Genomic DNA, 16,751 nt, shown 5'->3' with positions numbered 1-16,751 from the left:
GGTTGATAAAAGGAAATTTCTATAATTTTAATTCTATCAACATGTGGATAATTTTAAAGAGAAAATAAAATATCTCACCAATCTACAAATAAGGAAAGAGATCTAATCTCTTTCTTTAATCTTTTGTAGATCTTTTACAAGAAAGATATTTTAATTTTAATTCTCTTTAATAAATTATTTCTTCCACATAATAAAAATTAAAATTAAAATTCCTTTTTAATTTAATTTGGCCGGCCACCCCAATTTATACCTAGGTCGGCCCTAGCTTGGTTCCCAAGCTAGCTTGGCCGGCCCCTTATTGGTGGGTATAGAAGGTGGATATAGGTGGATATAGTACTCTATAAATAAGAGGCTACGATAGTGACCGAGAGGAGGAATTGGTTTTGGTCTCCCGATAAAATTAAGCATCCCGTGTTCGCCCCGAACACATAACTTAATTTTATCAATAATAATTCATTCCACTAGAGAACTATTATTGAACTACCGCACCAATCCCAAATTACATTTTTGGGATCCTTCTTATTATGAGTGTGTTAGTCTCCCTGTGTTTAAGATATCGAATGTCCACTAATTAAGTGAGTTACTGACAACTCATTTAATTAATATCTAAGTCCAAGAGTAGTACCACTCAACCTTATTGTCATGTCGGACTAGGTCCACCTGCAGGGTTTAACATGACAATCCTTATGAGCTCCTCTTGAGGACATTATCAACCTAGTATCTCTAGGACACAGTTTCCTTCTATAATCAACAACACACACTATAAGTGATACCATTTCCCAACTTATCGGGCTTATTGATTCATCGAATTAAATCTCACCAATTAATAAATTAAAGAAATTAATATCAAATATATATGCTTGTTATTATATTAGGATTAAGAGTACACACTTCCATAATAACCGAGGTCTTTGTTCCTTTATAAAGTCAGTATAAAAGAAACGACCTCAAATGATCCTACTCAATACACTCTGAGTGTACTAGTGTAATTATATAGTCAAGATAAACTAATACCTAATTGCACTACAACCTTCTAATGGTTTGTTCCTTTCCATTTTGGTCATGAGCTACTGTTTATAATTTATAAGGTACTGATAACATCATCTTCTGCATGTGACACCACATACTATGTTATCTACAATATAAATTAAATGAACAACTATAAACAAATGTAGACAATTTGACCAAATGTGATTCTTTATTCATAATGAATGTTTACAAAGCTTAGGCTTTCAGTATACACTCCAACAAGTCTGAATCGGGGTGGGACCCTTAGAGGGCTTTCTAATCAATAGGGATGATCGGGAGAGTGCGAGGAGCAAAGCCCCGAGCGGGTTTAGTCCAAACCAGGAGTGGGGCCCTTAGAGGGTTGTCTAATTGGCAGGGCCGATCGGGAGAGCGTGGAGAGCAATGCCTTGAACGAGTCTGGTTTGAGTTAGGAGAGGGCCCTTATAGAGATGTCCGATCGACAAGGCCGATCGGGAAAGTGTGGGGAGCAGAGCCCTGAGTGAGTCTAGTTCGAGCCGAGAGGGAGGCCCATAGAGAGCATGTTCGATCGGCAAGGCTGATCGAAAGAGTGTGGAGAGCAAAGCCTTGAGCGAGTCCGGTCCGAGCCGGGAGTGGGGCCCATAGAGAGTATGTCCGATCGGCAAGGCCGATTGGGAGAGGGTTGGGAGCAGAGCCTCGAGCGAGTCCAGTCCGAATTGAGAGTGGGGGCCTATAAAGAGTTTGAGAGAGTATGGAGGGCAGAGCCTCGAGCAAATCCGGTTCGAGCCAGGAGTGGGACCCAAAAAGGTTGTTTGATCGACAGGGTCGATCGGGAGAGTGTGAGGAGTAGAGCCCTGAGTGAGTCCGGTTCGAGTCGGGAGTGGGGACCTTAGAGGGTTGTTTGATCGGCATGATCGATTGAGAGAGTGCAAAGAGCTGAGCCTCGAGTGAGTTCGGGCCGAGCTGAGAGTGAGGCCCTTAGAGAGCTGCCCGATTAGCCTTGCAAATTAGAAGAGTGTGGGAAGCAGAGCCCCGAGCAAGTTCAGTCCAAGCCAGGAGTGGGGCCCATAGAAAGCTTGTCCGATTTAGAGAATGTGGGGAGCAAAGTCCCGAGTGAGTTCAATCTAAACTGGGAGAGGGACCCATAGAGAATCTATCCGATCAGTAGGTTGATCAGAAGAGTGCAGGGAATAAAGTCCTGAGTGAGTTCAGTCCGAACTAAAAGTAGAGTGAGGCCTTGCTAAATCAACTATTCGACCTTTTGACCCATCATATATATATATATATATATATATATATATATATATATATATATATATAAAATAAGTAATTTGAGCATTTGATCAATCTATTTATTAGAGGTAATCGTAAGTTCTGTATGCCCTCGCATTATGATCCTTCTTAGATAGTAGATTTCGTTATCATAGAATTTAAGAAAAAAAAACCTTTCGTAGAGAAGTGTAATAGAGTTATTTAAAAAAAATAATCTTTTGACAATTTTAATAATTAGAAATGTTTTTTTTAAATATAAAAAACTAATATTTATTATTTTTAATTATAAATACAATATTACAATTCATTTTAAACGCATATCATAGTTCATTTTAAGCTAACAACTCAACTAACAAAATTTAATTGTGAAAAATACTCCCACGAGTATGGAATATAGGTAAAAATACTAAAAAAAAACTAAAAGAACTAAATGTTAAATCCCACCAGTATGATATTAATTAAATTTTAACCTTTTGAGCGTAAAAAGTTATAATTTATTATGTTTAGAGTCACTAAAATAAGAGTTGAAAAAAAAAAAACTCATGATCTCTTGCATGTCAACCACAAAAACCGATCCATTTGCAGATAATCTTAGCTTTTGAGCTTTTTTGTAAATAAAATTCTCTTAATTAAATTATACAAGGAAGGATTGCATCATTATTTTTTATTTTATTAATGGTAATAAAATCATCAACCCGATCAACTACACTGTCTGAAAGACAGATGACAGATAAATTATTGAGATTTCACCTAATAATAACAATATTGAGACAATCAGCAAGATATTTTATATTTATTAGGAGTTGATCTTTCATCTACTGATAATAATATTTTTATATGAACCAATTGTATCATTGTATCAATCCATATAAATTATAAATTTGTATAAATTGTGATAGAAGGTGAATATGTTCGCCCCCAGTGCTCCTGTCAACTTGTTCCAGGGTCAACACAGAGAAGGTAAATCATGAGCGGCTACTAGCCTTTGGAATAGTGACTAACACATAAGGGAGGTATTTACCTCGACTTTACCGATATTCGAACCCCAAACCTCATTGTGGCAACACCTCATACACTAGCCACTAGACCTATCCGAGGGGACTATAAATTTGTATAAATGTATATATAGAAAGTGGCAGTATAATGTTATCTGATCGTATCTGAAAATTTAAAAGATGATTAGTTGGGCACGTGGTTCTGCGGTTGATTAAAAGAATACTTCACGCGGTCTTACACAATTAAGAGTGTTAGTCTTGGGTCAGGAAAAGGGTCCTCGACGTTGACCCTCCGACGTTCAAGTCAATTCTCAATTCAGTGGAGAAGAATAGTAAAAATAACTATAGCAAAGAGCGCGTAGAATAATGAAACATCGTATACTTCCGTCTATGGATAAAGATTTAGCTTTTATAGTCTCACTGTAGCGTCTGTGCACGTATCCGAAAGTATATACATATTTTTCAAAATGTCATAGGAAAAGACAAGCCGAAAAATATCCCTAACACTTTTCCTTAACCAAGTACGTAAATATATGATATGATATACTAAAAGCTTCTAAAGTACTGTTTGTTTACCGGGCATTCGTTATTGTCAGTGATACAAACTTCTAAAAGAGTACGATAAAATATATAAGTGAACCCCACTATATGCAGACCGAAAGCCAGTCGGTCGGAACGTCACCAGCTCGACGGTACTACATGGAACTATCAGCCTGTTCTTCACTCGATCTGACTGTTGTCGGAGAGTCACATTATACCCGATCAAACCTAAGATCTGATCGGTCGAGGCAGTGGGCAGGGTAACTTAGCATTTAGTTTTGTACCTCGACTGCAAGTTGCAGAGGACGACTGCTTGGATGGTCCGATTGACCTTTCGCGTTCGACCGGCTCTAAAGACTCGCTTGGCCACCCCAGTCCACGATTTCGTAATCCACCCGACCCTATAATTTTGACCGTTTGACTTTAAGCCGCGGGTTTTTACTATTTTGATCCACTTTTAGGGGGTCACCTTTATTACCATATTATTATCCTAGGTAGTTACTCATTTATACTAGGTAGTTGCCCATGTTTGATGACGTGTCATGTCCTAAGTAAATCCTTAGAGATGTGTATACATGTATTTGTATTTTCTTGAACATCACCTCTACTTCAAAACTCCGCTCCCTCAAACATGCTCGTATTGCTTGTTCGTCATACAATATGAATTATATATGACATGGCAAAATGACGAAACTTCACAAACTATTGATCGTCCTCCGATAGTGGAGCTGAAAGACTCTCAACATCTTCGTGTACACGATCATCTTATGTCGCTTATTCAGTTATATGCGTCTGTCTCCTCCTACGACTTCCACACCGTCTGTGCCCAAGACTGCGACGCTCTAGCTCCTCTGCATAAAATCACAATTCTATCAGGGAAAACTGCATCATTAGCGAGGATGGAGGGAGGAGTAGGTATTGGCATTGCCAGTGAGGAGGAAGTGGGTGAGGGTTAGATGCCCTTCTCATACCTATCAGCCATCATGCACGAGTTGCCCATCACCAACAACACCCTTTTTTGCTGTTTCTCCACTTTCAATTTCATTTCCAAATTAAATTAAATTGCACTTTTTTAAAACTAAAATAGTTTGTCTAATACACTTTTGATAAAAAGAATATCTAAATGTTTTAAAATATTTTTTTTAGATTCATAATGCTTTTTTAAAAATAAAATAAAATTAAAAAATGATTTTAAATTTAGAAGCGCCATTTTCTTTTCTTTTTCTTTTTCGGGGGGTTTTTTTTAACCCTTTTTAACAATCGTGGGAAGCCAGCAAAAAAAGATCACGGCGGAAAAATCCAAAGCAGTAGAAAATCTTTACGACACCGTCGCTGTTCTCCCAACCGAAGCAAACAAGTTGAAGGAGCGACCGATTGAGGGCTTATCGTCTAGATCGATCCCCCTCCAGATCGCGTCGCTACTAGGGGGGATCGAGCAAGATCGGACTTGGTTTTTGGTTGGATTCGGTCAGAGTTGGTGTTGGTAGATCGCCGCTCCGAGGATGGCCTCCGCCAAATCGTCTCGATCTAGGAATTCGGTGCCGTCCGGGCTTGCCGCTCCTCCCGGTGCGCTCCAGGCGAATGGCGGCGGCGGAGGGCAGGAGGCGGGAGTCCAGCTCGCCGACAAGTTGAAGATTTTCAAGACCGATAATTTCGACTCTGATGCCTACGTGCAGTCCAAATGCCAGACCATGAACGAAAGGGTTGGATCTTTTCTAATCTCGATGTGGAAATAGGTTCATGCTCGAGATGCCCCTCTTTTGGGGCGTATGAAGTTTCTTCTGGTTTTGTTAGTCTTCTTTGATTGACAATATCAACTTCCGCTTTCTTTTAGGGTTATCGAGTTTGGGTAGCTTTAGGCAGTATGCTCTTATTGACTGATGGTTGATTACTGTTATGTTGGAATTTTATTTTGCTTCATGTCTTTACCACCTTGATACTTCTCCGTCAAACAACCCATATATTGTTATTTAAGGTGTTAGTTTGCATAAAATCTCGGTTTGTAGCTGCTCTTGTAATAAGTTTTTAGGGAACTTAAGGAAGAGTCTGCTGATTACTTTTTTTACCGTCACTATTGGAATATTTTTCCCCTACAACTTATGCTATAGCATTAAGCTGACATATTATCGACGCTAACATATATCTTGGGCTATAGCATTAATCTGACATAATATTGACACATTAAGCTGATATATTATTTGGGACACTCGGAGAGGGTAGAGTGCTACTTGATGAAGAGGGGAAGATGTGTATGTGTGTTGGGGTGTGTCTTGTGGCAGTTGATTTTAGCTGGGGAGAACAGAGCGAAGATGAAGGGAATGAGCCATATGCTTTTGACTAGAGGAGAGGACACAGTTTGGAGGGAGCTCACATGGGGTAAGAGGTAACTTGCGGTCTTGTGTCTTGCAGGTGCCTATGTGAGGAATGGGAGGGGATTGGTGGGTGCTTGTGCAGGTAAAGATAGGGGTCACTAGGTGCCTGTGCAAGGGAGGGAGGGGGTAGTTAAGAACTCGGTATAAGATGGTTAGATGGAGAGACAATGTATCAATGGGAAGAAGTTGAGAGGGTTACTTGATGTTAATAATTGCTGCTGAAATTATATAGTATTATCAAATAGGATTACATGTTTATATAAAAGTTAGGCACGAGACTAGATTATACCTATTTTATCCGACATTTTACATGTTTGTTGTACTAATTTGTCTATATTTTTGTTTGAAATTGCTAAGGAAATTTCATGTGGTAATTATAAAGCAAGCCCATATAAATTAGAACCTAGAATCCGCATTGCTCATCCTACTATGTTTACAGGAAATCAAACAGTTGTGCAATTATTTGCAAGATCTAAAGAAAGCATCGGCAGAAGAAATGCGCAAAAGTGTATATGCAAACTATGCATCATTCATCAGGTGAGTTAATAACTTTTGTGAATTTTGAATTAAAACCGAATGAAAAATGTAAAAAAAAAAGGAAAAAAGAAAGAAACAACAGTTTGGTTAGCTTCAGTTTCTAGTTTCAAAAGCCCAGCCATATCTTGTGGTGGTTATTATGTAAGCTTTATCTTTTCATCCCTAACTTCTTGAATCTTCTCTGAGGTATATGTAAATCAAGCTAACCTTCATTTGACTACTTAATATGGGACAATTCGCATATGAATACAACAACAACCAAGCCTTATCCCACTAGGTGGGATCGGCTCAATACACATATGAATGAATTCAAGAAATCATAGGAGAAAGAAATCATACTTGTGTCCATCTCATGAGCTCATTTTTATACTGCAAACAAAAAGTTGTAATTCATTATTGCTAATTTGTTACTGCATTGTTCTTAAAATAAGTGAAATCAGATATGTAAATCGGCATTCTAAAGATCGTTAATGTTACTTGAAAATAAAAGACATACCATAGAAAATGGTAGTATAATATAAAATCATGAGATCAGATATGCAAATCGACACAAACACTAGAAAAGATTTAAGTAATAGTAAACAGAAGTTTAAGTCTAGTTGGTATAATATGAAAGGATTATATGTTAGTCATACTAACAGAGTAAGGAGATTCTTACACTTAAAATTCAGAGATGTGAAAGTTCAAAAAATAGTTTCATAAATGGCATGGTAAATATTGGCAGAATTGTGAAAGATGGTTTTGACTGTTTTATACGTTACTGAGAGATCTACTGGTGAGGATAGATGACAGACCAAATGCCCATGGTACTTCTGATGGCTTGTTCTAAAATGTGTACATGGGCTGTTGAAATATTCAGTTCAATCTGAGCCTTATGAGCCTTAGATTTTTTGCTACTATATGCTTATGCTCTTATATATCTATCTACTTAACTTATATATATATATATATTTTATATAATAGATTCTTCCTTGAGGCAAAACTATCACTAATGGTAACGAAGAAGGTTACGATTTGTTTCAAAGTAGAGATAGTAGTAATAGAGTTCACATTTAAGGTCTTAGAAGGTGGTTATTGAATTTTCTTTGAAAAGTTAATATATGTACTTTTTAAATTGTCTCTGGGTAATACAAGCATTTATTTTGCATGTAGGACATTAAATATTATCAAAGGAAGTTTAAATTAGGCATAGAGTTTCTTGAGCCCCTTGAAACATTATTCGAAGAGAAAAATAAGATGATTTAATGAGGTGACTAGTCTGTTACATATTTTTTGTTGTTTTTTCTTTCACTATATTATATGCTTTACTTGATAACAATATACTAAGTGTCTTACATGTATTTATGAGAACTTCATGCATTTTACAATGTAAAATACAGAACATCAAAGGAAATATCAGATCTTGAAGGAGAGCTCTTATCCATCAAAAATCTTCTAGGTGCACAAACGGGACTAATTCGTGGTTTAGCTGAGGGAGTAAATATTGATTCCTTATCTGCTGCCTCTGATGGAGGCAAAGAAGATGACAAATCAAGAATTGAGGATCAAGAACCTTCAGATATGGAGAAATGGGTAGTGGAATTTCCTGATTTGCTGGAAGTTTTGCTAGCTGAAAGGAGAGTTGATGAGGCTTTGGATGCCCTGGATGAAGCAGAACGAGTAGTTACAGATGCAAAACAAAACCAGACTCTGGGAACTTTGGCTCTTGCATTGTTGCAGAATGCTGTGTCAGAATATCGTCAGAAGTTAGCTGATCAACTTGCTGAGGCCGCTTGCCAGTCTTCTACTCGCGGTGTTGAACTTCGTGGAGCTGCTTCAGCTCTCAAAAGGCTTGGTGATGGTCCTCGTGCACATACTTTGCTGTTGACCGCTCACGATCAGAGACTCCAGTACAATATGCAAGTTATTCATCCTACTAGTACTTCTTATGGAGGAGCATACACAGCTGCAGTATCACAGCAAGTATTTTCTGCCATTGCTCAAGCTTTAAATGATTCTCAAGCTGTCTTTGGCGATGAATTTGCATCAGAGTTGGTTATCTGGTCCACAAAGCAGGCAGAGTCTTTCGCACATCTTGTGAGGAGGCATGCATTAGCTTCATCAGCTGCAGCTGGAGGCTTAAGAGCTGCTGTGGAATGTGTACAGATAGCTATTGAGCATTGTTCCTTGCTTGAAGCTCATTGGAAGTTGTCACTTTCTTCTGTTCTTCTGAGATTATTTAGGCCTTGTGTTGAACAAGCACTTGATGCTAATTTAAGAAGGATTGAGGAGAGTACCTCTGCCTTAGCAGCTGCAGATGATTGGGTACTTATATATCCATCTACAGGTTCACGTACATCCAGTAGATCATCTACTTCAGTTATGGGTATCCAACCCAAGCTTACTAGCAGTGCACATCGATTTAATTCCATGGTTCAGGTAGCAGCTTTTTTCCATTGAAATCAATCTAAGCTTCCTCTTTCTGGTTTTATTCCAACAATATCAATTTCAGCCACATGTTCTTTAAGTTCATTTGATATTGTTTCAACATGCTACACACATTAAGAACTTTGAAACTTATATACTCTAGCATATTTCTTTCAAGCTGTTTCTAATTTTTAGGAATGAAGTGCACATTGTCTTTGTTTCCTTTCTGTAGGCAATCTGTGAGAAACATAACAAGATGTTCTTGTGTCTAAAACATGTAACTTAATTATTAGAATGAAATAAAAAAAAGAATGCACTTCATAACTAAAAGTGTCATTGCTCATAGCCTCATATCAGTAAAGATACACTAAATATCAAAATCATATTTGTTTTAAATGTTGTTATAGTACACCATTTTGTTGATTATCGATTGTTTTTTCTCAAGTCAGCACAGATGAAAAAATAGTGCTACCTATCTGCCTAAAGAAATTGTGATACCAGGTATTCTCATTGAGGGATTACGTTTCAATCTTATTATTTTGAGATTTCAGATATCAAAATAAGAAAATGCTGGCAAGATTGTTAATTTCATAAACTTTCTAATGTGATTTCATGGGATAAAGGGGAATGTGTTAGTGTATAGAGCATCTATCACCATTTATTCATTTCTGTAATGATAATTGTTGTACCAATGCTATCTAGAAAATAAGTATCAAATCTGGAACCACTTAAAATTTTGAAGAATTACATGGAGTGAAGGATGCACTCATCTGTACGTTTATATCTTTGGTGCTTGAATTATACCGTCTTCTTAGTTGATCTGTTTGTTGAATAATGGGGTCATGCTCACCAATTGAATATTCTTGTCTAATGGCCTAATGAGTCATATGCATGGCATTAAAGGTTTCGATGTTAAAATGTTGGTACATGGAAGATTTTATTTTGCCATTGGTGTGATGATATGATAAGTGAACAGGTTCCACTCGTCACTTTACATTGTTGCATTTGCAAACATGTCAATGATGGACTATTTGTTTTGCATAGTTATCATGAAGTCGAAAGATGATAGATGGGATAATTCAAATGGAGATTGAAACTCATGACTAGCTGAATTGTCATCATACTAGAAGATCAGTAATCCAAATATATATATATATATATATATATACATACATAAATATACATAAATTCATCTTCACATGTAATGGAATTTCAAATGGTTTGGCAGGATTTTCTTGAGGATGTAGGGCCACTCTTAAGTATGCAATTAGGTGGTTCCACCATGGATGGTCTACTCAAAGTCTTCAACTCATATATTAATCTGCTCATAAATGCATTACCAAGTTCAATGGAGGATGAGACATATTTGGATGGTCCTGTGAATAAACTTGTTCAAATAGCAGAAACTGAAACTCAACAGTTGTCTTTATTGGCAAATGCATCTCTCTTGGCAGAAGACTTGCTGCCACGGGCAGCTATGAAGCTTTCTCCACATTATCAGGCTGGTCGTATAGAAGATACTCGTCAACGGGGGTTAGACAAAAACATTCGTGTGCCTGAACAAAGAGAATGGAAAAGAAAGCTACAGCGCTCTGTGGATAAATTACGTGATAGCTTTTGTAGGCAACATGCCCTTGATCTTATATTCACAGAAGATGGTGATACTAACTTGAGTGCAGAAATGTACATAAACATGGATTATAATTCCGAGGAGCCAGATTGGGCTCCTTCTCCAATATTTCAGGTATTTTTGTCAACATGTTAAAATCATGAATCTGGTAGTTCCTACAGCTTGCCATTTCACATTATGCAGTTTCTGCAATGTAAACGTGCTCTAGGAGGCAATTCTCCTTTCCGACTGAATTTCGACTAGAAAAGCTCTAGGTTTCTAGTTCATTGGCATAAGTACCGGGTCAAATAGTCGAATTGCACACGGAATTGATCCAACAAAATAAGTAGTTGGACCAGCCCTGATTAACCATCCCAATTGCATATTTTTTTACAATAATTCTATATTTTAATGATAAGAATCAGATATATTTATTTATCAATAGAAATATAACTAGTTTACTTGGATAATAATAAGAACTAATGAAAAAACTAATTTTTCCTAGTTAAGCAAGACAACTTTCTAACAAATCATACATAACTTAATGCTGGAGGTGGTTCATGGCTGCAAAATTTGTTTTTGGTGTTATAGATTTATGTTAGGATGAAATTGTAAAAGACCTTTTTGCTATCTAATATTTGAGCAATTAATATATTTTGTAAATTTATGGGGAAATGGCAAAACTGTTCTTGCTGGTTGGTTGTCCTAGTTTATTGAAAACCAGTGGATACAACTAGTTTTTACCCTGCTCAATTGCACATTTGGTCTATTTAGATGACTAGACTGGATCTGGACCCAAGACTGGCATGTTCCAGTCCAACCAGCCAATCCAATACTGTGTTTTTGTAACTACACTCTCATTTGTTTGACTAGATCCCAATAGCGTAGAAGGATACATATAGCTGACTCAGCCTAGTGGGATAAGGCTTGTTTAATTGTTGTTGTTGTACTCTCATTTGTTTGGCTCTTTGGTGATTTTACAATACAATTTGATTATTTCTGGAGACTCCTTATATTGCTAAATTCATGAAAAACTTTTATCCTACGTCAGTAGGTGCTGCTGAAACTACCTTCAGTCCTTGCTGCAGGGCAGAAAAGATGCTGTTCACAATTCACTTGTCAAATTATTCATACTTTCAAGTAATTTTTTTAGCCCTTATTTGAACTGGAAAGTCCTAAGGGAAAAAAAGTCTCATCATATCCCATTTATGAACCCAATTACAGATGGGTCTTAACGTCTTCACCATTCAAAAAAAATTACATCATTTTTTTCTTTTGTGTTGTGTGTGTGATATGCGCGCGCGCGCGCACACACACACACATATATATATATAGTTTGGAATTTAATTTTACAATGTTTCATAGCAATGCGGTTAGTTAACAAATTCCACAGTGAGGAAGAGTTTGATATTCTTGACTAATATTAGCTCCCCCTCAAGAAGTTGCAGCAAGACATGAAACCCATCTTCTTAGACTATGATTCTTTAATCTGGTTCTTTTCACATTTATTTTCCAGTAATTGTTGGAGACAAGAGAAACTAAATAATGTCTTGAAGTGGACCTATAAGTTAGATGAAGAACCTTGAGTTACCCTAGGGACTTTTATGTATCATGCAAGAGCTTTGTAGATCATGAATATGCAATCATGTGACTGACTGAATGTAATCACGATCTTAAGAGCAACTTCACAATTTCCTAAAAGTATTCTGTGTCAAGACACTTGCATTACCTTTAGGGAATTTAGAGCAAGATTAAAAGTTCTTGGTAGCGTACTGGCTTTGTTCTTGCGTCAGAATGATATGGCATTAGCACTGACTCATACATTGTATTCTTTGTAAGGAACCCTAATTTTCCTTGTCCACATTTCATTTTGGTAATGATTATTTTTTGTCTAAAGCTTCTCATTTGGAAAAAGTATCGAATAATTTGATTTGATTGCTGTTTACAAAGTGGACTTGGTCAAATGGAAATATTCTGAACTTTGTATGATTCATGAAATTATAAAATCAATCATGTTTATGCATGTACATAATGCATTATCTTTCAGGTCGTAATATCTTCCAACAGTTTGTTATTTAGTTGCAACATAAGATTGAAGCACATCAGCTATCCTTGGATATTTAATTAAGCTTTAATTAGTACTCCTTTAGTCCTTTGAATGTTATTGGTATTAAATAATCTTTGTATGTTTTAATGAAACTTTGAGAATCTAGATCCTAAACCTGTATGAAAAAGGTGGATTGATTAGGTCATCCCAGCGATCTTTACTGTATTTGTTGCAAGACTTGGTCATGGTTATTAATAACTATATAGCCTACAGTTCAATTGTGAAGTATAGTCCTTGTAATTGATTTCAAATAATTGAAAGTTATTCATTATCAAGGATTTCCCTCCCTAAAAGTTAGAAACATACTGACCATTTTTTGTTATTAGGAGCTGTATGCAAAATTGAACAGCATAGCAACCATAGCCTCAGATATATTTGTTGGTAGGGAAAGATTCGCAACCTTGCTACTGATGAGACTGACAGAGACAGTCATATTATGGCTCTCAGAAGATCAGAGCTTTTGGGAGGAAATTGAAGAGGGACAAAGACCTTTAGGCCCCCTTGGCCTGCAGCAGGTACTTTAATCTCTTTGCAGTCATCGGCCAATTGGAAATCACTTTTTTTTTTGGTAGTTATTGATTCTTTTCTTTTTCGCTTTTGTAGTTTTATCTGGATATGCAGTTTGTTATTCTTTTTGGACAAGGTCGATTCTTGTCTCGGCATGTGCATCAAGTTATTATTGACGTCATTGAAAGAGTTATGGCTGCATTTTCTGCTACTGGAATGAACCCAGACAGGTATTTTTTGGTGACTACTGCACAAATGCTATATGTTTAACTTGATTTATTTAACCTACCTTTATATTTCTATAACCTTTTTTGGAGCATAACATATTATTTATCTACCTATGGGTGTCTTTATCCCATTTTTTGTTGTTGAAAATAAATCTAATATGGTTTTTCGAATGTATTCCATCTTTTTGCCCCTTATTTGAATTTATTTTTTGAGTTGACTTTTGCATGATGTGTGTTCTAACATATGAAGCAGAAATTGATGAGATAAACACAGTTGCAAATATTACATTATGCTAAAATCTGCTTCTATTGAGAAATGTTGCTGTCCCTCACGCGATGATTGCAGCTTGCAGTAGAATTCAGTTGTGGCATAGGAGAGGCGCTGGAGTGAGAGACAAGGGAGAGGGAAGGAAGATCACACTGCTGGAAGGGAATGTGGAGAGGCCACTGCCTCTCATTGTGGCAGATCATGACAAGCAGCATTGGGATTAGTGGCTGGAGCAAGAAACATGAGATCAAAAGTGGGGTGTAGGGAAATTGGGTGGGCTATGGGGAAAAGGAATAAATTGGGATCTCATCCTAAAACTTCTCCAACTGAATCGGAAACAATGACTAAATCTGTCTGAACCAAAATAAGTTTGGTTTGAACTTAAAATGGTTGAATTGATGCCAAATTGAACTCGATATGAACCCACTCGACTCAAATGACAAATTTTACCTAAAATGCTCAACCACACCCTATATAAACTTCAACCAGGGTCCCTAAGGCCTAACAATCAGATTGGTTTAGCTTAAATAACTGATAAATTTAAACATTAAATAGCAATGAAAATTTAATCAGAAATAAAATATGATCTATAACATATCTAATACAAATGTAATAGTTTTTTAGCTCTATTTAATTAAATAGATATAAAATGCTGATTTAATTTTTGCTGTATTGCTTAGTTGTCTCCAACATCACTTTTGATTCCACACTTCCATCTCGACCTAGCTCTGCCAAGATCTCCATGTTCTACTCAGCCAATCGTCTCATTGTCCAGCTTCTCCTCATGTATCCTTCTTTCCCAAGCTTGCATCAAGCATCTGCCTCTACGTAAACCGAAGTTGCAGCAAATCACCTCTGCTGCAAGTTCAACATCACTGAGCATCTTCTATTTAGCCTCTATGCGACCACATTATCAACTCCTTTGCCTTGCTAATAAATCTTCAGCACATTGATAGCACAGTGAACTCTTCTAGTTTATGTTCGGTGTGCCTTAATTTGTCTCCGTAACATGACCCTGGAACCCCTTTTCTCCTCTATTTGATGACTGTCGTACAACATGTTTACAGATGGCATAGTTCTGTTGGTAAAATATGGAGGAGTTGAATCTGTTGAGATTTTATAAGCACATAATTTTTATAAACATTGCTCGTTCCATCTGATTCTCTTACATCATACTATTCAGCTTATGACACGATGTTTTCACTCTTGGCAGTTTTTTTACCTGACACTACAAAAAAAAAATCTTTTTAATTTCATGATCAGCTGATGCTGATCTCATCCAACTGTACCAATTTGGATCAACTGTAAATACTTGATAATTTTGATCAGATTCTGAAGTTCGCTACATTTGCATTTTGTGACTCCCAGACTTTGATCTGCCGCCCCTCAATTTACAATTTATTCTTGCTTTGATCACATCATGTTTCTTGTCAATTTTTAGGCTGGAAATGCTACTTACTAGCAACATTTTTGTTGGTTGGTGCGGTGCGATTTTGATCCAACCTGATTGAAAATCTGATTGAGGGCGAAGTGAAGGCATATTTCAAACATAGGATTAGGAAGTTAGTCTGACATTTTTTTCCTGAAATCTGAGGTGGGATTTAATTTGCAACTTAGCTGTTTACTATAAGATTGGAAGAATAAACTGATGCACACTATTTTAAAATCAGATGGAAATGGACATACTGAGAAATTGACTGAACACTGAAACTGCATTTAACATTTCAAAACAATGGAAATCATAATTAAAAGGATGGTTGCATGATGTCAGTAAGATACAGATGGAGTTTGAATTACAGGTATCCCCTTCTCTACCTAGCCACAACCTTACATGAACCTTTACAAAATCCTCGATAGGAAATTCATGTGAGGTCTTGGATAAAGGTCATATGGGAATTCATATTCCTTACCGCACATGATCTGAATCGAACACCGTCTTTTTGTTCTTTATACCCCACATGTAATTTAAAAACTTGATGTTGGTTTTATTTTTCCAAGTAGACTGGATAACCGAAACTATGTTTTGCGTGCAGTGTACTTCCAAGTAATGACTGGTTCTTTGAAATTGCTCAAGAAACCATATTTAGGATTAGTGGAAAAGCAAGATATGGAAATGGTGAGAGAGAACTTAACAGTCCAACTGCATCTGTCTCCGCACAATCCATCTCATCTGTCAGATCTCTTGGTAGCTCTTAGTGTGCAGCTTTCTTGTATGCCCTTGTATAATAAGCAGCAGTTTAGTTGTATCTTTTATTTTGCCTTGTATCTGTATCTGTGGTTTTTATCAGGTTGTAGTGGTTCATGCTTAGCCAATCATCAACTTTTGGAGTTTCTAGTCTGTATGTACTTCGTTGTTATGCAGTCCGATCTCCAGCTTGTTCCATTCTTTTCACTTGCACTGAAGATTAATTTTTCGTTTGTCATCAACTATTTGTTGTATTTATTTTAACACATGTGCATCTATGTACTCTGTTCAATTCAACTGTTAATTTTATTTATTTATTTATTTAAAAAAGAATTGTGTTTTGAAGAATGCACTTGGTTTAGATTTACGTTTACTAGTGAAAGAGATCCTGCCTCTATAAACAAATGAGCACTTCAAGTAAATAACTCAATGAAAAGTTCATTTCTTTGACATCTTTTACCTTTGTTCACTCCTCGCAAATAAACAAAAGCCTCTATGCGACGGTGGGGATGGAACCAAAAATACCATTTCAATCAGCATCTGAAGTTACTGTTTTCTTTCCATGTCTCTTCTGTAGATGACTAAAGTTTGTCTACACCAAAAATCAAAATCCAACTGGACTAAAACTCTGTTGTCTGTATTATTATTATTATTATTATAAGCATTTGGAGTAGCTATAGTCCTAGGCATCAATGTACAAAGGTTAATCAGTAGCTATAGTCCTAGGCATCAATGTACA

The 16,751-nt window shown here is 36.7% G+C and overlaps 1 protein-coding gene across 1 annotated transcript; it reads left to right on the top strand.

Annotated features, from left to right (window-relative positions):
* The first annotated feature begins 5,062 nt into the window (after window positions 1-5,062).
* On the top strand, window positions 5,063-16,213 carry LOC122055640 (exocyst complex component EXO84B-like). The gene is made up of 7 exons (XM_042617173.1): window positions 5,063-5,497; window positions 6,606-6,703; window positions 8,083-9,121; window positions 10,338-10,853; window positions 13,152-13,340; window positions 13,429-13,562; window positions 15,861-16,213. The coding sequence occupies exons 1-7, from the start codon at window positions 5,297-5,299 to the stop codon at window positions 16,021-16,023; spliced, it is 2,340 nt and encodes a 779-aa protein (XP_042473107.1). The 5' UTR covers window positions 5,063-5,296; the 3' UTR covers window positions 16,024-16,213.
* The last annotated feature ends 538 nt before the right edge of the window (window positions 16,214-16,751 follow it).

Source organism: Zingiber officinale, chromosome 3B (genome assembly GCF_018446385.1).
Source record: "Zingiber officinale cultivar Zhangliang chromosome 3B, Zo_v1.1, whole genome shotgun sequence".
Classification (NCBI taxonomy): domain Eukaryota; kingdom Viridiplantae; phylum Streptophyta; class Magnoliopsida; order Zingiberales; family Zingiberaceae; genus Zingiber; species Zingiber officinale.
This window is presented reverse-complemented; position numbering and strand designations above follow the sequence as displayed.

Coding starts and splice junctions, on each gene's coding strand:
- LOC122055640 (XM_042617173.1), top strand. CDS start 5,297: ATGGCCTCCGCCAAATCGTCTCGATCTAGGAATTCGGTGCCGTCCGGG. Junction 13,341..13,428: donor GCCCCCTTGGCCTGCAGCAG/GTACTTTAATCT, acceptor TCGCTTTTGTAG/TTTTATCTGGATATGCAGTT. Junction 13,563..15,860: donor ACTGGAATGAACCCAGACAG/GTATTTTTTGGT, acceptor TTTTGCGTGCAG/TGTACTTCCAAGTAATGACT.